Source organism: Zootermopsis nevadensis, unplaced genomic scaffold (assembly GCF_977971745.1).
Source record: "Zootermopsis nevadensis isolate Lab colony 2312 unplaced genomic scaffold, Znev_1.0 Znev_ptg000010l, whole genome shotgun sequence".
In the NCBI taxonomy this organism is placed as follows: Eukaryota; Metazoa; Arthropoda; class Insecta; order Blattodea; family Termopsidae; genus Zootermopsis; species Zootermopsis nevadensis.
The window spans coordinates 8,606,245-8,629,299 of record NW_028259142.1 but is presented as its reverse complement, the minus strand read 5'-3'; the positions used below and the strand labels follow the sequence as shown (position 1 = coordinate 8,629,299).

At 41.9% G+C, this 23,055-nt stretch overlaps 1 protein-coding gene across 1 annotated transcript; it reads left to right on the top strand.

The window, feature by feature from the left end:
* Window positions 1-1,815: 1,815 nt before the first annotated feature.
* LOC147874216 (uncharacterized) lies at window positions 1,816-18,307 on the top strand. Its single transcript, XM_087346070.1, has 5 exons — window positions 1,816-3,037; window positions 3,124-4,651; window positions 15,712-15,897; window positions 17,337-17,516; window positions 18,097-18,307. Exons 1-5 carry the CDS (start codon window positions 1,816-1,818, stop codon window positions 18,305-18,307), a joined length of 3,327 nt encoding a protein of 1,108 aa, XP_087202196.1.
* Window positions 18,308-23,055: the final 4,748 nt, after the last annotated feature.

The following is a 23,055-nucleotide window of genomic DNA, read 5'->3' as shown; positions in this document are numbered from 1 at the left end:
AAACCTACTTAACAAATAAAGAAAAGCGAAGGGGGAATTACTTGCAAGGTTGGGGTTGGACGTAGATAGTTGACTAACCAAGAACTGTTGGCCTCTGTTCAGCGACGTAAAGAAGTAAAATATCAGATTACAAGAAGCGCTCCGAAAGGATTAGTCGTCGTTTTCGTCAAAAAATGACGTCATCAACATAATCACCTTATATTAGTTTATACACGGAATTGTTGTGGAACAACAATGCAGAATAAACAAATAACGCTTAGTAACAAGCCAGTCGCATTATCACTGCTCTATATCGTCTCCGAACAGCGACATTAGACTATTTAAGAAATGAAGAAAAGTGAAAGAAGACGTTACCAACATTAAAAAGGTAATCTGATAATAATAATAATAATATTCATCCAAGTCATACTGTTCTTTATGGGTTAAAACACTTGAATAAGACACTAAATTAACACCCGGAAGGGGGTTCGTTTAGTGTCTTATTCAAGATTTTAAAACGCAACCAATGGGGAGTTAGTCAATTGTTTAAAACCCCCATTTGCGGGTGAGGGTTAGTTTAGTTTCTTAATCAAGGGTTGAAACACTTGAATGAGACATAAACTAACCCTTCCGAAGGGGGGATATTTTAGTGTCTTACTCAAGAATTTAAAACGCAACTAACCCCCCGGAGGGAGGTTCGTTAAGTATTTTAACCAAAATTCGGGGGAGGGGTTAGTTTAGTTTCTTACTCAAGTGATAAAACACTTGCATGAGAAACTTAAATAACCCCCCGAAGGCCAGTTAATTTAGCATGTTACTTAAGATTTCATTACGCAACCTAACCCCTAATGTTTTATCCGTCAATTCGAGGCGGTTAGTTTAGTTTCTTACACAAGGTTGGTTGCGTTTTACAAACATGACCAAACCCCACGTAGGAGCTCCGAAAGGAGCGCCCTGCCCTAGTACTATAAACATTTGTGATTAGTCGTTGTCTTCAACCAATTTGTCTTCAAAAATGACGTCATCAACAATGCCGAGTAAACAAATAACGATTCACAACAAAGAAATCAAAAAATATCAATCCAGTCCCATTATCACTGCTCCAGAAGGAGCACTTAGCATTCTTGAATATTGACTGACAGTTGGCCTAAAACATCAGAAAAGTGAAAGAAGACGTTATCAAGTATTTGAATCTTTACTATAAAAATTTTTGATTAGTCGTTGTCTTCAACCAATCTGTCTTCAAAAAATGACGTCATCAACAATGCCAACAGATATTTGTTTACTCGGCATTGTTGTGGAACACAACAATGCAGAGTAAACAAATAACGCTTCACAACAAAGAAATTAAAAAATATCAAGCCAGTCGCATTATCACTGCTCCAGTAGGAGCACTTAGCATTCTTGAATATTGACTGACAGTTTGCCTAAAACATCAGAAAAATGAAAGAAGACGTTATCAAGTATTTGAAGTACCAACTCCATATATGCTAATAGCAGCACATTTTATGGACGACGAACATCAACAACATTATCTCGGACCTATGAACTATGAATGTATTCATTGCAAAGCTCTTCACTGGCTCGATGAATCGACTCATCGTTCCAGTAAATCGTTTTATGATTGTTGTGCACATGGAAAGGTTGTGCTTGATTCGTTGCCTGAATATCCTGATGAACTTAGAAAACTCTTTTCTCTTCGACATTTTCGCAACAAATGTCATGTTTACAACAACATGATGGCATTCGCATCATTTCAAGCGAATCTCATGGACTTCGGAATTAGTCGACCAGGGCCATATTGTTTTAAATTGCATGGCCATAATTTATTATAACATGAATGCGGCATCTTTTCCGAAAGATAATGAGAATTCAACTTTTGGTCAACTGTTTATGATCGACGAAGAAGAAGCCGTCAAACAAAGAATCGAAAATGCACGTCAGAATTCGAAAGGCGACACCAAAGATGACATCAAAGAAGAAATTGTCACGAAATTAACTAATATAATTTCGCGCATTAACGTCCACGCAGAATCCTATCGCATGATGAACAACCAATACAAGCTTGAAAAAGAAAACGCTGAGCGTAACAACGAGTCTGAACCGGAGCTAAACTTGGTTATGTCGATGCTTCCTGAGGACGACAAAAACAGGTACAATCCGAAATGGAGCAATGACGTCGCTGTTGTGTGTCCTAAAACCGACGACGGTGACATTCCTGATTCGTATATTGTTGTTTACAGTACCAAGGAGCAAAGACTCAGACGTCTTTCGACAATGAATCCATTCGTTGAACCCTTCGTCTATCCCCTTCTGTTTCCTTACGGCACAATGCAATGGCATAAAGATCTGAAACTGAAAGATGCTAAAGTTCTTGATCGTCTAACACGAGGATTGTTCGCTCGCTATAGAATCGCTACTCGCGAAAAGGAATTTAATCCAATCACAAAAAGTGGGAAACTTTTCCAACAATACTTGGTTGATACTGAAATTAAACGTGAGAATGACGTTATCAACTACTTGAGGTATCAACTCCAACAAGGTAAACGTGTAGATAAGTGCAGTAGTTTGAAAGCAAACTTGGAAAAGCTTGCAAAAGAAAAGAAGAAAAAACTCGGGCGCATTAAAGTTTTGAACTCATCGTTCGTTGGATCGCCACGATACATGTTGGAACTGTGCCAAGACGCAATGGCAATGGTCGCTGCTTTCGGCACGCCGTGTTTGTTCATCACCATTACGACCAATAATAATTGGCGTGAAATTCGAGAAAATCTCGAACCACATGAAACACCACCAGACAGACCCGACTTCGTTGACAGAGTATTCAAGTTGAAACTCAAACACTTGATGGATTTGCTGACCAAACATTCAGTTATGGGAAAGTCGCTTGCTTACGTGTACACAGTTGAGTTTCAGAAGCGAGGACTTCCGCATGCACATATCCTTTTAAATCTCCAAGAAGGATCAAAAATTAAGACTGATGAAGATGTTGACAAATTCATTTGCGCTGAACTACCAGACCCCGAAACACAAACAAATCTTTACGACATTGTTACGCGTAACATGATTCATCAATGTAGTCCGCGTTGCATGAAGGGAAATGAGTGTACTAAATGTTTCCCAAACAGTATTCTCCTTGCACAGTAATCGTTGAAGACGGTTATCCAATCTACAAACGACAAAATAATGGACGCACTTACTCAGCAAAAAATGGATTTGTTGCAACAAATCAAGACGTTGTTCCATACTGTCCGTATTTGATGCAGGAATTAAACTGTCACATCAATGTTGAGTCTGTATCATCGATTTCTTCAGTAAAGTACCTATTCAAATATGCTTTTAAAGGTGGTGATTTGACAAACTATACAATCATCAAAGGAGATGAGCTTCACTACGACGAGATCACCAGCTACCAAGACAATCGCATGATCACTGCTCCAGAAGCAGCACATCGCATTTTTGATAATGAAATGCACAGGCGCAGTCATGCAATCATACGCCTACCTGTGCATTTGCCGAACGAACAAACCGTCGAATTTGGAGAAGAAGCAACATACGAAGACATTCGAAAAGCAATTGCCGGTTCAACAATGCTCCTTGAATATTTCGAATTGAACAAACGGGACCAAAACGCACGAAAGTATTATTATTTCGAAATTCCAAAGCACTATACGTGGAGAGCAGAAATGAAAGGTATCGATGATGAAGAAGAAAAAGGAGCGTCCACTGTTGAATACGAACAAAAGACGAACTTGAAGAAACAGAAGTCATGGTTTCTACGAAGAGATGGTAAACACACAATCGGACGCGTTTATACTCTAAGCCCTAGAGATCAAGAAACATTCCATCTTCGTGTTCTTTTGATGAATGTGAAAGGCGCAGAAAACTATGAGGACTTAAAGACTTACGACACTGTCACTTACCAAACATTCACAGAAGCCTGTTTAGCACGTGGACTGATCGAAGATGACGCTGAATGGAAACGTTGCATGCAAGAAGGTGCGATGTACCAAATGCCTTATCAGCTACGTGTTTTGTTTGTTCAGATTCTAATGCATTGTCACCCATTGCACCCCGAAGAGCTATTCAATGATTTCATCGATATAATGGCGCAAAACTTTAAAAAACAAGATAAAATTTCTGACTCTGACGCACGTGACAAAGCTCATGCTAATATTAATGAATTGTTAATTATTGAAGGGAAAAGTTTGAAGGACTTTCCAACACTGCCTCAGGAAATTAAAAAATTACAGACAGTAAGTAACAAAGGATTAACTGTTGATGGACACATTGGAATTGGTGGAGAAATGTACAAATCATTGAACAAGAAACAAAAGGAAATCGTTGACATAATACTTAATCATATAGACGAAAAAACAACTGTCAAAAACCCGTACTTCTACATTGATGGTCCAGGAGGATGCGGTAAAACTTACTCATATAAAACATTGTACCATTTGTTAGTAGGACGACAAAAGAAAGTCACTACGATGGCTTATACAGGTATCGCAGCAAGTTTGTTGCCTAAAGGAAACACTGTACACAGAGTAGCCGGGCTGCCCGTTCCTGTTTTGCCTGACTCTAACACCAACATTTTGATAACGGATAACAGAGGAAAAGAATTGATAGATACAGACGTATTTATTTGGGACGAAGCACCAATGGCACCACGGTATTGTATGGATGTACTCGATAGAACTTTGCGAGACTTCACACGTTGTAACTTACCCTTTGGAGGTAAAGTTATGTTGCTCGGTGGAGACTTTAGACAGATTTTACCTGTCTTACGCAATTCAAACAAAACGTCAACACTGTATTCAACAATAAAATATTCGCCTTTGTGGAAACACTTTAAGGTCACGTCATTGTATGAAAATATGCGCGCCACACCTTAAGCTATAAAATGGACTAAATTCTTACTCGACCTCGGCGAAGGACGCCTCAACGACCACGACGATATGGTAGAAGTGCCTGAAAACATGGTTTGTACGGACGATTTAGTCGAAAAGATTCGCGGAGATATAAGAAACAATGAAATCGAAATGCTCAAAACTACCGCAATCCTTGCTGCAAGAAATTGTGACGTCGACGAAATATATGAGAGAGTTGTTGACTTACTAGACGAAAAGACTGAGTGAATCTACTCGAGCATAGATGGTGTCGAAGACTCGGACAAAGAAAAGTTCAGTGAAATGGTGACACCCGAATACTTAAACACTTTGCGACCACGATCACTGCCCCCACATAATTTGCGTCTACGTAAGAACGCTATTGTCATGTTGGTACATAACTTAAGCGTTTGGGAAAGATTAGTTAACGGAACACGTTTATTAGTACAGCAGATGACCAACAACCTCCTTCAATGTATGGTCATAACGGGAGATCATTGCGGGGAAATTGTTTTCATTCCACGTATAAAACTATATTGTGACAGCGAATACCCATTTACTATGTGGAGACGCCAATTCCCCGTAACGCCCGCCTTCGTAATCACTATCAACAAAGCTCAGGGCCAAACGTTCAAAAGAATTGGCATTTATTTGGAACAGGATGCTTTCGCACATGGACAAATCTACGTCGCATTTTCACGTGCACCAAGCGATAATTGTGTATTTGGTTATCTAAAAAAGGGACGAATAAATAATCTCATTAAAAACGTTGGCTATAGAGAAATATTGAACGAACAGAGTATGAGTGACAGGAGAACACAAGACATTAAAATAAAAGAAGGAAAGCGAAAACTTGAAATTAATCTTGACGAAATTAAAAGTGAAACAGTTGAACATGCAGTTAAACGTGTAAAAGTTGAAGGGCATATAAGAACAATAAGTCATACAGAGGATGAACAGCCTATACGGAGAGTGAATCAGAATGAAACGACGATTACACGTGAAATTGTACCAACTATCGAACACTTGAAACTCGAGAATGCCAATGAATCAGACTGCTTCTTGATTTCCTCAATAAACATGTTGCATTCAGCTACTGCGTTCGTTGAAAGTCTGAAAGAAATGATATTAAATGACTACGAGGGCGACAACAATGGTGCAGAACTGATCTCCGAGATTGCAAACGCATACAGTCATCCTCAAAACTTACATAATGTCATTTCAATACGACAAAAACTTAAAGAACATTTAAGAAGAGGTTTTCAAAGTGTGTCCGAAACGATTTACAACATATTCGAGGAATTACCAATTGAAATGCGAAACATGTTTGAGTATGAGACGGTGAATACAAAAACATGTAGAAATGGTCATCAAGTTGAAGAACGTTATATAAACCAAATATTGTTCATGAACTTACCACAAACGAACGTGATAAACTTCAGAGACTTATTGGAGTATCAAACCAAAACAGATGTGAACGGAACGTATACGGAATGTCAACAACACTACATACGTGGAACGACAGATATTGTTGTTTTTGACCGTCAAAAGTACATGATTTTGGAAATAAATAGATTGACTCTAAATGGACTACGCACATTTGAAATAATGAGAATGAGACAAAACAACCAATTAATGTATGGAAAACATTGGAAATTGCAAAGTGCGGTAGATTTTGTGGACATTAACGGTACTGGAAACGACGGACATTTTAAGGCGTGGCGACGTTATAACGATGAATGGATTATCTTCGACGATAATCACATTACAAAATCTAGAAAATTTATCGATAAATGTAAAAGTGTAACACTCTTATTATTCGAAAAAATCATAGAAAAAAATGTTACGTCATTTGTTTACTCTATTTTGTTGTGTTGTTATATTGCCTTCAAAAATTCCCTTCCGTATTTTCTCATAGTATTTTGACAGAAACAATACGTCTTCATCGAATAATATATCGTAGAAAGTTGACAGACCAAGAACAGCGAAGTAAAGAAGTAAAATATCAGATTAGAGAATGCGCTCCGGAAAGAGCGCCCTGCTCTAGTGAATATAAAAGTTTGTGATTAGTCGTTATCGTCAATAAATTACGTCATCAACAATATCAACTGATATTTATTTACTCGTCATTGTTGTGGAACACATCAATGCCGAATACAACACAACAATGCAGAGTAAACAAATAACTCTTCACAACAAAGAAATCAAAAACTATCAACCCAGTTGCATTATCACTGCTCTAGAAGCAGCACATCGCATTCTTGAATATTGACTAACAGTTGGCCTAAAACAACAGAAAAGTGAAAGAAAAAGTTATCGAGTATTTGAAGTACCAACTTCAACAACTCCTACAAGGTAAACTGATACTCATTCCATATATTACGATTACGAAGGTATTATTTAAACTGACTTTTGATCGATTTTAAGAAGAAGATTTGCAGGGGTGGGGCTGAACGTAAGTAGTTGACTGAACAAGAACTGTTGGTCTCTGAACAGCGACGTAAATAACTACAACATCAGGCCTATTTAAGAAATATAGAAAAACGAAAGAAGACTTACATTGATAAACGTAGGAAATCTTATTCAGCAGGAACAGAAGAGCAAAAAACAAACAAACGATGATTTGCAAGGGTGGGTTGGACGTAGATAGATGACTGACCAAGAAAATTGGCCTCTGAACAGCGATGTAAAGAACTAAAACATCAGACGTACTTAACAAATAAAGAAAGCGAAGGGAGACCTATATTGATAAACGCAAGAAAACATATTTAACAAGAACACCAGAACAAAAAATCAGATGAAGTTTTGAAAGGGTGGGGTTGGACGTAGATAGATGACTGACCAAGAAAATTGGCCTCTGAACAGCGATGTAAAGAACTAAAACATCAGACGATCTTAACATATAAAGAAAGCGAAGGGAGACCTATATTGATAAACGCAGGAAAACGTATTTAACAAGAACACAAGAACAAAAAATCAGATGAAGATTTGAAAGGGTGTGGTTTCGGCGTAGATAGATGACTGACCAAGAAATTTGGCCTCTGAACAGCGATGTAAAGAACTAAAACATCAGACGTACTCAACAAATAAAGAAAGCTAAGGGAGACCTATATTGATAAACGCAGGAAAACGTATTTAACAAGAACACAAAAACAAAAAATCAGATGAAGATTTGCAAGGGTGAGGTAGGACGTAGATAGATGACTGACCAAGAAAATTGGCCTCTGAACAGCGATGTAAAGAACTAAAACATCAGACGTACTCAACAATTAAAGAAAGCGAAGAGAGACCTATATTGATAAACGCAGGAAAACGTATTTAACAAGAACACAAGAACAAAAAATCAGATGAAGATTTGCAAGGGTGAGGTTGGACGTAGATAGATAACTGACCAAGAAAATCAGCCTCTGAACAGCGATGTAAAGGACTAAAACATCAGAAATATTTAACAAATGAAGGAAAGCGAAGTAAGACTTACATTGATAAAAGTAGAAAAACGTATTTAACAAGAACAGAAGGGGAAAAAATCAGACGAAGATTTGAAAGGGTGGGGTTGGAAATAGAAAGCTGACTGACCAAGAACAGTTGGCCTCTGAATAGCGACGTAAAAAAGTAAAAAATCAGATTAGAGAAAGCTCTCCGAATAAGACACTAAATTAACACCCCGAAGCGGGATAGTTTAGTGTCTTACTAAGAATTTAAAACGCAACCAGTGTTTAAAACCCCATTCGGGGGGTTAGTTTAGTTTCTTACTCAGGGGTTAAGACACTTGAATATGACACTAAACTAACCCCCCCGAAGGGGAGTTAGTTTAGCGTGTTACTTAAGATTTCAAAACGCAATTGGTCAATTGTTTTAACCCTTAATTCGGGGCGGTTAGTTTAGTTTCTTACACAAGGTTGGTGGCGTTTTAGAAACTTGAACAACTCTCCCTAGGAGCTCCGAAAGGAGCGCCCTGCTCTAGTATGATTTATTTGCTGTTGGTATTCATTTCGGCTATGATTTCATTCCACAGTTTTAATATTACAGATCTACTCTGGTGGTTGGAGTGTGGAGTGTGCGTGATTCCATATAGGTGGTCTGCAAGTCGCAAAGGCGATCAGTTTTTCCAAGTACATTTTGCACGAAATTCTTAACTGACATACAAAATTCATTACCCGCATGGAATACAAATCGCACTGTGGTGCTCTGCGCATGCGTGACTTCCGAGCTGGTCGCTTCAAGCGGCCAAACGAATGAAAGTTTTCATTCTTGCGGTGACCACGAGCTGGCAAGCAACCGGCCGGATTCATTCATATTTAAATTACACTGTTTCATTGTTCATGCAAGGCAACAATCTAGTTTAACAGCGACCTTCTCGGCTCCGTTTTGTACGCACCCTTACTGAAGAAAACGCAAACGTTTAGAGAACTATGATAGTCATCGTCCACAGGTACTGTATTTGTAGGAGTTGTCGGTGTTTTCTTAATTAAGCCACCTTACACGCCTGGTAGCTCGAGGGGAATTTATTATACTTAGCCACCGTGAAAGCTTAAAATCATAAATAAATATAAGTTGGTAATCCGCAAGCAGACAGGCATGCAAAAGAAATTCAGGATGGCTAATAAATCCTTTGAAAATGTGGCAAACTTAAAATATTTGGGAACAACAATAACAAATGAAAATGATATTCACGAGGAAATTAGGAAGAGGGTAAATTCAGAAAATGCTTGTTACTATTCAGTTCAAGATATTTTGTCTTCCTGTCTGATTCTGAAGAACCGACAGTTTGAAACATGTAAAGTAATTCGTGTGTGTTTTAAACTGGCGTGAAACATTGATTTTAACTCTCAGGGAGGAACATAGATTGCGGGTTTTCGAGAATGAGATGTTTAGTACGATATTTGGGTCTAGGAGGAAAGAAGATTGGGTACGGCGAAAACTGCATAATGATGAGCTTAAAACTTTGCAGTCTTCCCCATTATATTCAGGGTGATGAAGTCAAGAAAAATTACTTGTTGGGGCATGTGACGTGCATGGATGAGGCAAAGGTGTTCACCGGATTTTGATCGAGAAGCCTGAAGAGAGAAGACCGCTGAGACCACGTAGATGTAGATGGGCTGATAATATCAAGCGAGATGTATGGGAGATAGGAGTTGAAGAGGATTTGATTTTGTTGGCCCAGAACAGGGACCAGTGCTCCACTTGGGCTCCAGTAACACGGCGGTATTGATACAAATTTCAATCTGTACAAATGGCGGTTAGATGTTTAGACGAATTGGAGAGTGGAATTTAAAGATAACCTTGATTTATATCCAATGTCGTGAAGTACGTAGCTTTTGAAAACTAGTTGAAAGCCGAATTGATGTCTGCTATTGGCACAAATTCAATCTCGATGCGCTCATTAAGAGCACTAAAACGACCACTGCTCTATAAGTCTGATCTGGTTTCGGGACAAGAAACTTAGTACTTGTGTATCGCGATGAGGAGGGTTCAATAACTTCCACATCCAAGAGTTGTTTGATTCGTTTTCTCAGAAATTGCATTTTAGTAGGGACTAAACAGCATTGTTTTAACCTCACTGGTTTGGAATCCGTTAGGAGAATATGGTATTCTAGTAAGTGGGTCAGTCCTAGCTTCTGACTCAGCACGTCAGGGTACAGACCAATAAAGCCTGACAAAAACCTACGGTGGATGGACGAAAGCTGCCCCAAATTAAAATACTTTTCGGAGAATTTCACCGGTTGAGTGATCCCCTGCAACGCAAAATCCGATCTTGACATTGAACAAAACAGGACGTATGCATCCGGCGCGAAATGAAAATGACACCTGAGTTTCACAACATCCAGTACGAGACCAGTATTTATAAAATAATTCGTTCCCGAAAATAAGGGGAACAACTAACTTTTTTATTACCAGAAAGGGGAATTTCCACGAGTAACTTCGGACCTTCACCGACAAAATGCTTCACCGAGCACTTCCCTAAGTTTCCTAGAGGCAGAAGCACACATATACATGATATTAGACATTTTTAGATTAGGAATCACTTCCTGCATTCTATTTCTTTGTCAAGGAAGAAGTATGTGCCTGCTTCATCGATTGGAAGAAGGCTTTCGATCGAGTAAAATGGAAGAAATTAATGAGGATCCTACAGAGAATTGAAATTGATTGGAGAGACAGAAGACTAATCAAAAACCTGTACATGCAGCAAAAAGTCAAAGTGAGACTGGATTCAGGAGACACCAACAGCGTTGAGATTGGTAGAGGTGTAAGACAGGGATGCTGCTTATCACCAATTCTTTTTAACCTGTACGGGGAATGGCTTGCCAAGGAAGCTCTGGAGGGAACAGGAGACTTCAAAATTGGAGGAAGAGTGATAAAGACTGTAAAGTATGCAGACGAATTAGTAGTATTGGCGAAGGAAGAGGAGGAATTACAGAACATGATGGATAAGTTAGTGGAAAAAGGTAGAGAGTATGGAATGGAAATCAACATTGAAAAATCAAAGGTAATGAGGAAAGCACCGAGAGCAGAACCATTGAACGTTGTAATTGGAAACCAACAGATGGAGAATGTGGAGCATTTCAAGTACTTGGGAAGCATAGTCACGACGGACGCTCTGTGCACCAAGGAAGTAAAAGCAAGGATAGCCATGGCCAAGGCAGCTTTCGTCAAGAAGAGGATACTTCTCACTAGCAAGTTGGGCTTGGAGATGAAGAAGAAACTAGTGAAGTGTTACGTATGGAGTGTCGCGCTGTATGGAGCAGAGACTTGGACACTCAGGAAGAAGGAACAGAAATACCTGGAGAGATTTGAAATGTGGTGTTGGAGAAGAATAGAGAAGATCAGGTAGACGGATCGAGTGACCAATGAAGGAGTATTGAGGAGAGTCAACGAGCAAAGAAGCATTCTGCAGGCGATTACACGAAAGAAAGCTAACTGGCTGGGACATATTATGAGAAGGAATGGATTACTGAGTGATATCACCGAAGGCCAGGTTGAAGGAAAGAGAGGACTAGGAAGAAGATTGATACAGCTAACCGACGACCTTAAACAAGGAAAGAAGATGACGTTCCAGGAATTAAAGCGAGAAGCCGGGAATAGGGACAACTGGAGAGCTCTTTTTGGGCAGAGCAATGGACCTGTCGTAACACAGAACACTTAATAATAATAATAACACAACATTCAGCATGGTGTGCATTGCAAGACCCATCAGCACATGGGTTCGACCGAGATCGCGATATTTAACGCTCCTGCTGTGACCCCCTCCTGAATTCTACTAAAGGTTTGTAAACAAATCAAAGACCTATACGATCCAAAGTCTAACACAGCCGGAAGCAAATGATTAGCCTCTTGAACCTGGATGCGGGACGTCTGGAAGGTAGACTCGCCCACTATACTTCGATTAGGATCCTCTAGTCATTACGAAACTCCCGGAGTCTGGGTCACAGGCCTGGTTGTCTGGCAATCACTCAGCCTCTTACGACAGTGTTTCTTATGGCCGTTTCACACTGTCGACCGGTGGTTGACGACCAGTCGCTGAACGACCACTAGGTAGAAAAGTTAAGTATGAGCTTACACACGAGGGCGACCACTACCAATGACAGCCGTCGACCAACAAGCATTGAGCGACGCAAGGGATACATAGATGGCAATCACGTGTTCACATTGCGAGCGACTCATTCAGCGACCAGAGCTCAGAGAGGTGACATATCCAATGTTTCTTGTTTTCTCTCGTCTTGTTCATGTCACTCAAGTGTCAACATGTATCATGAGTTTTGATACTGAAAGATTTATTTCGGCCGTAGAGTCACGAAGAGTCATTTCGGACCTTGCAAGTCCCGATTATGCAAACAGGGAGTTGAAAAAAATTAATGGGAAGAGGTTGTGGAATTGTTTGACGAATTTTTATCATTATAGTGATCTCCTCGACGTCCATACTTCTTGACTGCTTCCAAAGTACTGAGGCTGAGGCCTCTGTCTGCGCTGGTCGTCCTGCTGGTCTCTTCGTTTGGTCACTGATGGTTTTGGTCGTTCAGCGACTGGTCGACAGTGTGAAACGGGCCTTAATGTGTTGTCCTTTTTACACACAAAAAAAGCGTCTTTGTGACGGGTGGAGTATTTGTTGCAGATGAAATGGAAGATTTTGTGACTTGACGTTGATTACTAACACCAAAATGGACACCCGGAGAGGAAACAAGAGTTGTCACGCCCCTAGGCCTCAATTGATCAGAAAAGCTAATATTTTGATCATGGAAACATGGATGGTATAAAGCTTCTAGACTGTATGGTCTGAAAAACAAGACGGAATTATTGCGTGGAATTCAGTCCCTTCTGAATATTTGCCAGAAATTCCTTTTCCAACACAGACAGTTTTTTATATAAACGCTGCGTCCTTTATACTACTAACATATGCGTAGAAACATTCGTCTTTCCTCTGAAGATGGCCAAACGGATCCCGTCTTAAGGAGTCGAAGATCCGTTTTAGAAAAAAATTTCTTTCGCATGAAATTTACCAAAGGTCAAATCGGAACTTAACGCTGCATTACGGGTAAATAATTTCAAAAAGTGTCCTGTTTGGGATTTGAAACAAACTACGAATTTTGATTACAGTTCACAAAATATCCAAAAAACATTGATTTTCAGACCTTCCACTACAGGTAATTCCTGTAACAGCCTCTCAATTGGATGAGCAATTCAATTCTAAAGGGCTTTGACGACGGTAGTTTACACTTAAAGTTATTTATTTTCAGGACTTTTTCTATTAATAATTTTAAAATTCACGACGTTTCGGAGGCTTGTTCTGTCTTCGTCTACAGGTGAGAGGTACCTACGCTGTTGGGTCCCTTAGAAAGAGCTAGTCCAATGACAGAAAATTGCTCTTTCTAAGAGACCAAACAGAGTAGGTACCTCTCACCTGACAACGGAGGCAGAACCAGCCTCCGAAACGTCGTGAATTTTAAAAAAATGACCATTGATAAAGATAAACAAATAATTTTAAGTGGATGAGCAAGCTAAGTAAGCACGGAAAAATTGAAGGGGGTAGATGAAATAGAACCCACTAATGGAGGAAGCGGAAAATAAGGAGTGAAGGCTGGAATAAAACACCTGGGCTGGACTGCACACCAGTCGCAGTACTTACAACAGGTAGTGGCACAGAGACGGTGGTAAGATAGATAGCTAGCCTCGGTTGCTGATCGTCGATTCGCTGAATTACAAAATGGGGCACTGAAATTTTAGTGGAATGTCAAGAAGCAAACACACACATTATCTTACGCTCGGTCTCTGCTAAATGAGCTAAATGCTCTCCAATAACAGGCAGGAAAAGACAATCGGGTGGAGGACCCAAAGTCTTCAAATGGGACAAACGTTCAGTCAAATGCCTGACCCGAGTCCGTATTTAGATATAGGTTATACCAAAAAGCCTGCAAATTCTTACACTTTATATGAGATGGTCCACCAAAGTCCTTGTAAGTTAACTTCTCCCAAGTTCTCGAACTTAATAGGCATAGCTACCGACATAACGGAACGAAATATTTTTCTGAGCAAATGCAAATCTCCATCACTCTGAATCCCTCGGGTACGCAGTACGTACTCGACCTCCTCATTTATCAAGTAATTAGGGTTCATAATAAAATAATATGGGGACAATAACTTCAGTACATATATGATTTCAAAACAAGTAAAAATGTAACCTAACAACCCACCACTGGGATATAGGCCAAGCACGTTTCACATATAAAAGAGGCTTCCATAATTTAAACATGCATAAACATAATAAAATACGCTCTGCTACATCTTCTATGTGCATTTGTCAACTATGTGTATAGTTGTGGATCAACCAATAAGGAAAAGGCACAAGATCATAAAATATTTAATTTAATATATTATCATACACTAAGAAATATACACAAGAGATAATAAAAGAGATAAACAAAATATACGCCTGAGCGAGTTCCACTGTAAGACGCACACAGTTTTATAAGATAAATAAAGAACTTTCTGCAGCGAGCGCCCCCACAGGCGGACCAACAGCAGAGAGCTAAACGCCACAGAATCAAAACGGAATTTAGATACACAGGCTAAATCCGAATTTCAAGAAGTGTGCGGTGCAAAATCCTGTATATCTATGGTCATCGAAGTTACAGGACAACACAGTCCTAAGAAGTGGACGGAAAAGGTAGAGGGGTAGGGGTAAGAACAACTGCGTATGGCCACAGGTCATATTCAGAAGATTCGTATTTTGATAGTCACTTTATTAGCAGTAACATTTTCGTTACTGCTGCCCGTGGAACACATCAATTTTAATACTAGTTTAGGGCAGAAGTTAATCTCCCATCGGTTGCCCTTGGGTGACGTCTGTCAGCTCTCGTTCGGGACAAGTGTCTAAATATTTGCCGGACTAAGGGGTTCCCCACACCTGCAAATTTCGATTGATATCTCTCAGTCAGTGCCGTAATATGGTCGGCAAAGAGCGGGATCCCCAAACCCTCATGAACATGCCTGTTACTAACGTACAAAGGCTCGTTATTAGCAATGCGAAGACCCTTTGTTTCCAACTCTTGCAGCATCCGAACGTGGCTAAAAGCAGATGACTTCCAGATCGGTAATGCGTAATCCATCATGGGATGGATGAGCTGCTTATAGAGCAGCACACTGTTCCTGAAGCTCAGGCAACTTCTCCTATTAAGGATCAGGCCTAGCACACCCAACCGTTGCGCCGCCTTCTTTCCCACCTGGTTTACGTGCACCGGCCGGGTAATCCGGGCGTAGAGTTTGACCCCCAGATACTGCGCTCTTTTGACCAATTTTATCGGCCGTCCGAGAAAGTACACCGCTCCGAGATGTAGGATTCGACTCCCAGTCTTAATGAAGAGAACGGCGGTGCTCTTCGAGCCGTTGATGACGAACTTGCAGGTCCAGAGTCACAGGTCCAGTCCACCAAGGTTGGTCTCAAGATACCCAACGAGAAGCGTTGGACTAAGGGATGTGTCTACGAGAGCTATGTCATCCGCGTAATGCGCCAACTCGACATGACGGGAAGGTGTTGGTATGTCGTTGACATGCAGACTGAAGAGCACAGGGGAGACGAGTCCGCCCTGTACAACTCCGGCCCGCATGGTACGACGTGTGCACGTGGCCGACTGGGAAATTTGGAATGTCCGGCAAGCGAGGTAGGATGAGGTGGTTTTCACCAGGTAAGACGGGAAGTTGAGGACGGTCAGCTTGTATAGGAGGCCTTCGACCCAGAGTCTATCAAAGGCTTTGGTCACATACAGAAAAACCGCGCCGGTTAACAGCCTCTCGTCAGAGTTCCTGTTGCCCCTTTAAACGAGGCGAGCCAGCTGCATCGTCGTGCTGTGTCTGGGTCGAAACCCAAACTACTTGCCGCGCAGCAGCCTGCGTTCGTACACCTCGTGTAGGACCCTTGTTAATAGGAACTTCTCACAGAACTTGCCGACCTTGTCAAGAAGACTAATGGATCCGTGGGAAGAAGGTAGCGTGGGGTCCTTCCCAGGTTTCAGGATGGATATCAAGCGAACGTGTTTCCATGTCGAGGAGAGGTGCTGCCTGCGGAGGACCGCGTTGAACACTTTCGTGAGAAAGGTTATCGCGCGCCGTGAAATATGTCTGAGGACCGTGTTCGGTATACCGATAGTGCCCGGAGACTTGCCAAACTTTGATGGACTGAATGACCTCCGAGGGATTGGTTTATTTCAGATTACTTGCGGGGGCATACGCGTAAGCTCGCATAACCTCGTCAACCATGTCAATAACAGCCGGGTCCGACTGGTTGTCCACCGGCTTGAACTAAACCTCAAGGTTATCGGCCAGGGCTTCTGCCTTCTCGGAGTTCGAGAGAGCCAGTACTCGCGGCAATAGCAAGGGGGGCGACGGTGTAGGGACTCGCATAACCCGCTTAGTCATCTTCCAAAGCGACTGGTCCCCGCATTCCAAGGATTAGATCGTGTCACTCCACTGTTGGGTTCTACACTCGTTGAGCCGATAGGTCACAGACCTCTGGAGTCGGTTAATCTGGGCCTGAGAGCGGGGTTCCTCGTGACCTGCCAGCGCCTCATCAGCCGATTCTTCAGGCGTATTTCATCCTGAATACTAGCGGACAGAGGCGGTCGCCTGTCTAAGCGGGGTCAACTCTTCGATGCACTTGTTGATTGCCTCCTCGTCCTTTACCATGGGATTCCTCGGGAGTCTGCTTTCGAGGCAAGCCCGGAATAAACCCAAGTCCATTCTCGCGAAGTCCGGGCAGTTAGTTAGGTTTTAAAAGGATGACCGGCACGTGATGTCGATGAGGACGGGCAGATGATCTGAGCTGAGTGCAGGGCAGACAGTCACATACACCGGTAGGACGAAGTCATTGATGAGTACAATATCAAGGACGTCGGGGTTTCCGTTGTATGTGTAGGGAGCCGTGGATGGAGAGTCCGGCCCTTAGATCAAACAGGATTCTCTGTTGGCATAATCCCGCAGGAGCGAACCGCTCGCAGAATTTAGTCTACAATTCCAGTCCGTGTGCTACGCTTTGAGTTCTCCAGCCAATAGGACCGGGATACCCCCGCTCAAGCATTCGGTCAAGTCCGACTCAATCCAGGGCCGCGTGGGCGAGAGGTATGCCACCACGAGCTCCACTTTCCTGGTTGCCAGCACCAGGTGAATGGCGGTTGACTCCAGTTGCTGTAGAGCGGAGATCGGCGCAGGGAAATGATTTATGCCCTGCGGAATATAACGGTTTTGAGGACGGCTCGCGGACGGGTCTCCCCTGGTGGAAGAGAAGAGGCCGCGGCAAGAAGAAGACGTGTTAACTCGACGCAGGCTATTGTCGGGAGGTTCTCCAGATCTCTGATTTCCTGGAGCGGGGCCTGAACCTTAGGTGGGATGGTGCTAGTCTTCTTTGAAGCGGGTGCGTTGGAATTCGCCTTCGGCACTACAGGACAAGCGGGATTAGCATTGCCGTACTAAGGGACAGCCGGCCGCTCCGCCCGTCCAAAAGCGCCGGACGGCGTTGGAGTGGGTTTCTTCGTAGCCTTTGCTTTGTTGACGCGGCTACCACGGACCACGTGGTTCCCGCTAGGTCCCAGGTTCTCCTGTTCGGTAGTAGGCTTAGCTGGCGCCGATGAGGGCGCTGGCAGGCGTGTGGAGACGCCATCCTCTCGACCGCATTCCCTTCTCGCACCCTTTGCAGCGGCCGCCTTCTCTTCTTTCCTCTTACTGCAAACTCTGTAATTTGCAGTGTGGTTGCCTCCGCAGCTGCAGCACTTCAGCTGCTGCTTGGGGGTAGCACACTACCAAGATGGGTGGGTGTCACCGCAGGCCACGCACCTGGGTGCATAGCAGCAGTTCCGCTGTGCGTGGCCGAAGCGTTGGCACCTCTTGCACTGCATGGGCCCCTTCGGTGCGACGCACGTTTCCATCTTGACCCACAGGCCGCACATCTCTTTTAGAGCACGCACCTTTGTCATTTCATTTCCTTCCTTTGCGCTGCGGTTCTCCAACACCACCAAATGCAGTCAGCAGGAAGCAGAGTCAGTCGAGCACAGCAGATCTCCCTCTCTGTACTGTAACCGTCCATACATTAGAGTTCTGTGGAGCAACGCTGCAAGGGCGAGCTGACCAACAGAGTGGGGATTTAAATTCCGCAGTGCTTGGAGAGGAGTGGTGATTGCATCTGAATGGCCATTTAAATTTTGCTCTAAAACACTTTATTTATCATAACGTTTGAATTATATAACATATAATTATCAATTGTTCACCCTCTTAAAAGATGGTTTATACTATCAGCGTAAAATATGAACATCCTGTGTGTGAGCAATGGAAGAAGTCGATTAGACGTTGATTTTTGTATGTCAGTTCTTGAAACGTCATCAAAACACAACACTACACGAATAAATAGATTCTATCCTTTTCTAGTGGTTCCTGCACATGACGCAATGTCTTTGAGGCATTGAATTTCTTTCCTGTGTCAATAATACGCGGGAGTAAACATGGTTGCGCCAGCTGATAATCTGACAGCGAACTGAAGGCCACATATATGCATCATACTTAGCAGTTATAACCGTCTCTTTCTAAGAACTCTTCTGATTATAGACTTCTGAGTATAGGCGTGCAAAAATTTTGTTATTTTGGACACACCGATAAATGACAACGGCATATCTATATATATATATATATATATATATATATATATATTATGGAGCTCCTTGACCGTTTCAGATATTTTTTTCCTCTCTTGTTCGCTGCAGTAGTTATCGCTGTCATTTGAGACTGAGAGCATGATTACCTTCCCTCCACAAACAAACACCACAGTGTTGAGTGGAAGATTGCGTAACCTCTTAGGTCACGCATTCATACACAAACTAGCCATTACAGATCCAAGAATGCGACGTTGCCACTACATGATCAGAAAGAGCATTTTTTCCACACCAGATCAACTATAAACATCATATATCAGTCGTTATTGTTTCCATACTTATGGGCTTTTGAAATTAGGCTTACAGCCGAACGTCAATGAACGTCGATCAGTAGACCTGGATTTAAATGCCAGAACGTCCCGAGACGTCGACCCAATGCGAAGAGTTAAAAACAAAGAAACGGTTGCGTTGAGTGTGAAATTAGGGGGAGGACTCACATGTGGTCCTTTTTTGGGGGGGAATGAACCAGCAGCAAGCAGTGGTGTTCGGTAAGGGTGGCTGGGCAGTCGTGAGGTGTGGTGGAAAGTTTCTTGAAGGAGGTTAAGATCTTATAAAGTTGTGTAACAAGGAAAACACATAATAAAGGTATAATTGGATTAACAGTGAATCATTGTCTCTCCGTTACACATCCGATCCCCATGTACGACCCTGAGCACCCGACCTAGCCGAGGCAAACGACTAACCAAGGACGGTTATAGTACCAACCAACCAACCAACCAAAAAGCTAACTGAAGACGGTGTCCTGCTCAAGCGCAAAAATCGTCCCTTGCTGGGTAACACCATTCCTGCGTACGAAACGCATTGCTGGAAATGGTAAACAGAGCCTTATAACTAAAAACTAACATTTTTGCTAACGCTAACAGGGTTCCGTCGTGGCGGGAGCCTCTACCATTCAAACTATGGCCTGTTGCTGCTGATGGGAGATTATCCCGTCAGGCAACTTTTCCAAAGAATTTAGTTGGTTGGTTCTCTGAGGTTTGAACCCAGGGTGGGAGGGGCCGTTTCGGCTTAAGGCCTCTGCGGCTGGGGAGGGAGATCACTTCAGCTGAGAGCTCCGTGATCGGGGGGTGGCGGGCCGTGCCCCCAATTAGTTATACCCTGGCATTCGCCTTACAAAAGCACGGAAAACCTCAGTCAGGGTAGCCGACTGGACAGACCACTCGTTGCGCCTAGTTGGCCGTCTTTTGGGGACAGCCTCAGCTGGCGTGCTGAACTTCAGTCCCCCTCGGTTTCCCTTGGGTGACCTTCCCTCTCTGTGGCCAAAATGGTCCATTTTATACCGTAAGCCCCCTTAATTTTACACAACCAAAATTCCCAGCTTTACCCAAAAGGAAATGTAACCTCAACTCCTATTGGTGTGGGTCCAGGTTAGGTTTGAAATACCTCCTTCTTTTCAGAAAATCCTCAGGGAGTCCCTCCAACACTTTCACTTCCAAATGGTCATCGCTAACTAGCGGCAAAACCCACTTAGGCTAAAAGCAGGTAATTCAGATACAATGGAATATCCAAGTCCAGGAACTCGGAAGACCTCTGCGTTCCCATGTACTTCAAATACCGCTTCATCACTCAGTATCGGCTGTCCATAGTCGATCCCAAGCTTACAATAGTTCTGTATGAAAATAAAATAAGCCGCCACGGTGGTCTAGTGGTCAGAACGCTAATCTTGTAATCCTGGGGTCCCAGGTTCAATTCCCGGTAGTGCTCAGATTTATAACTTGTGTTGGGCAAGGCATCACAGAATTTTCCTCTGGGGGCTTGCCCGGTTTCTCCGTGGCATCCCAACAATTACTCCACTCACACTCACACAGAAGAAGGCAATGGCAAACCACTTCTGGATCATCTGCCAAGAATGTATATATATGAACATGTCCCTGACAACCAGATGAGGATGGAAGGAACCTGTTCATAATATATGGACCTGTCGTCAGACAGAACAATAAAAATAAAAATAAATAAAATACACAGGAATCATAAACTAAGAAAAGAGAAGCAGGACAATAATTGGATAATACAAAACCTTATTACCTAGCAGACAAAAGTTGGGTTTCTGACAAGTATAAAAAGAAAAATAGCATAACCCGGCAAGGTGATTAATGAGCGGTAACAGATGGGACAAGAGGTGTACAACGGATAAAGGTCGGGATGCCTGAAAAGAGAAGACCGCCGGGCTATTTAGATGTACATATGGGAGGATAAAATACAGCGGTATCTATAGAAGGTATTAGTTGAAGGCGACTGGATTTTGTTGGCCCAGAACAGAGACCGGTGGAGGGCTTTAATTATTTCGATGATGAAACTTCGCGATTCATAAGCCATTTAATTAGTTAGATACTTATTCATAATTGTAAATGATGAAAGTTTATACAAGATAGGTGTTAACAACAGCCTGCTTTTTGACGTTTGATGTGATTGCTATCACAGAACCAGGTTTAGGATATCGGCTTAAAAATTTAAAAATAATATATTCAATCATACAAATAGTATCTGGTATAAGAACACTTGTTTACCCGGAGAACTTATGTAAGGGGCGCTAATTTTTTAAAGATAACATCTTTGCTGTGAACGGAATGAATAAATATCGTAATATTTGCAGTTTTTAAGCTGGTGTGACCAGAAAATGTTTCTTTTTGGGTTGTTGTGCCGTGTAGTCTTATAGGAGTTTACAGACGTTTCAGAAGGCGATGAGGTAGGCAGCAAGACTTTTGAAACGTCATTAAACGTCTACCAGACTACACGGTTCAACACCCAGGAGACAGTCAACTTTCGAATAGATATCTATATGAGTTTCGTTTTTATACATGATTTTATATGCATGAGTAATCTTAACATATGTGAAAAATCTAAAGCCCTACATATATATTTCTAACGGCTTATAACGATAGTGAGGTGTTTTTATTACTTTTTCCATGTCAGTATTTTAATTAAATCCATACCAGTTGGTTCTACGCCTGTCTTCAATTGGGTAAACAAAATATACTTTGTTGTTCACAGAGATAATGGCTGAGAGTTGCTACCCCACGGCACCCAACACAGTGCGGTGTTGTCCTACCATCTGAAGACACATTTGTGAACCAACTAACGAAACACTGTGATTGTAATTGAACAACATTTTGGCCGTGGATAACATCCAAACGAAGACTTATATATGCTTTCTTACTTAGGTTGCAGTGGTAGTTAAAGTAAGAAACATCTTATGCCCGTTAAGCGGTATAACAAGCAGGCATTTGTCGTAGTTGCTCGAATTTCACATTGTAAAATGACGTCATCCACTCGCCATATGTTGTAACGCATTTCTTCCATATTACAGACAAAATGTGTCAATGAGAGGAATAACTAGGGTTTTTAGTAGATACACACAAACGTTCATGCATGTACGAACACACACACTTACTTCAGCTGTTAAATAACAAGCTAAGAATACTTAGCTTAGCAACAACATGAGGAAATAGGAATACACATATTAAAATAATATAAAAACTTCTATATGTTGTTTCAAGTAAAGGATTCAGTTCAAGGAACTTCAAACTCTAGTCAACCATAAATTTTGTTCTGTATAAAGTCAGTTGTATTCTAATAGACGGTCCGCATTAACACCAGCGTATTTGAATTTTGTAATAGGAAATGTGATATTGTTAAATATGGACACAGTCATAAAGTAATTGTACCTGATTGAAAACCTAACATACTTATGTTGTAACGGGGCAAACTTTGCTTTGATGTCCGTGCGCTCACTCCACTTCTATTGTTGGTAATTTATAATAGTTAGACATTCATGACTTGTGACATGTGGTAGTTCCTGATTTCTGGATTCTGTTATTGGTGATGTCTGGCATCTGTTTGCCATGTATGACTTGCAAGATTAATGAGTTTCACAAATCCCAAATGTTACATTCTTTGAAAGTGTTTTTGTACTTTATTTATTCTTTTGAACGAAGGCCGCGTGGGCAGGTCATGATATCGTTTTCTTAATTTTAGTATTGTGGAGTTGCCCTTAAGAGAGT

Coding starts and splice junctions, on each gene's coding strand:
- LOC147874216 (XM_087346070.1), top strand. CDS start 1,816: ATGAATGCGGCATCTTTTCCGAAAGATAATGAGAATTCAACTTTTGGT. Junction 4,652..15,711: donor GAAGCACCAATGGCACCACG/GTATTGTATGGA, acceptor TTCGACTCCCAG/TCTTAATGAAGAGAACGGCG. Junction 15,898..17,336: donor GACATGACGGGAAGGTGTTG/GTATGTCGTTGA, acceptor ATAATCCCGCAG/GAGCGAACCGCTCGCAGAAT.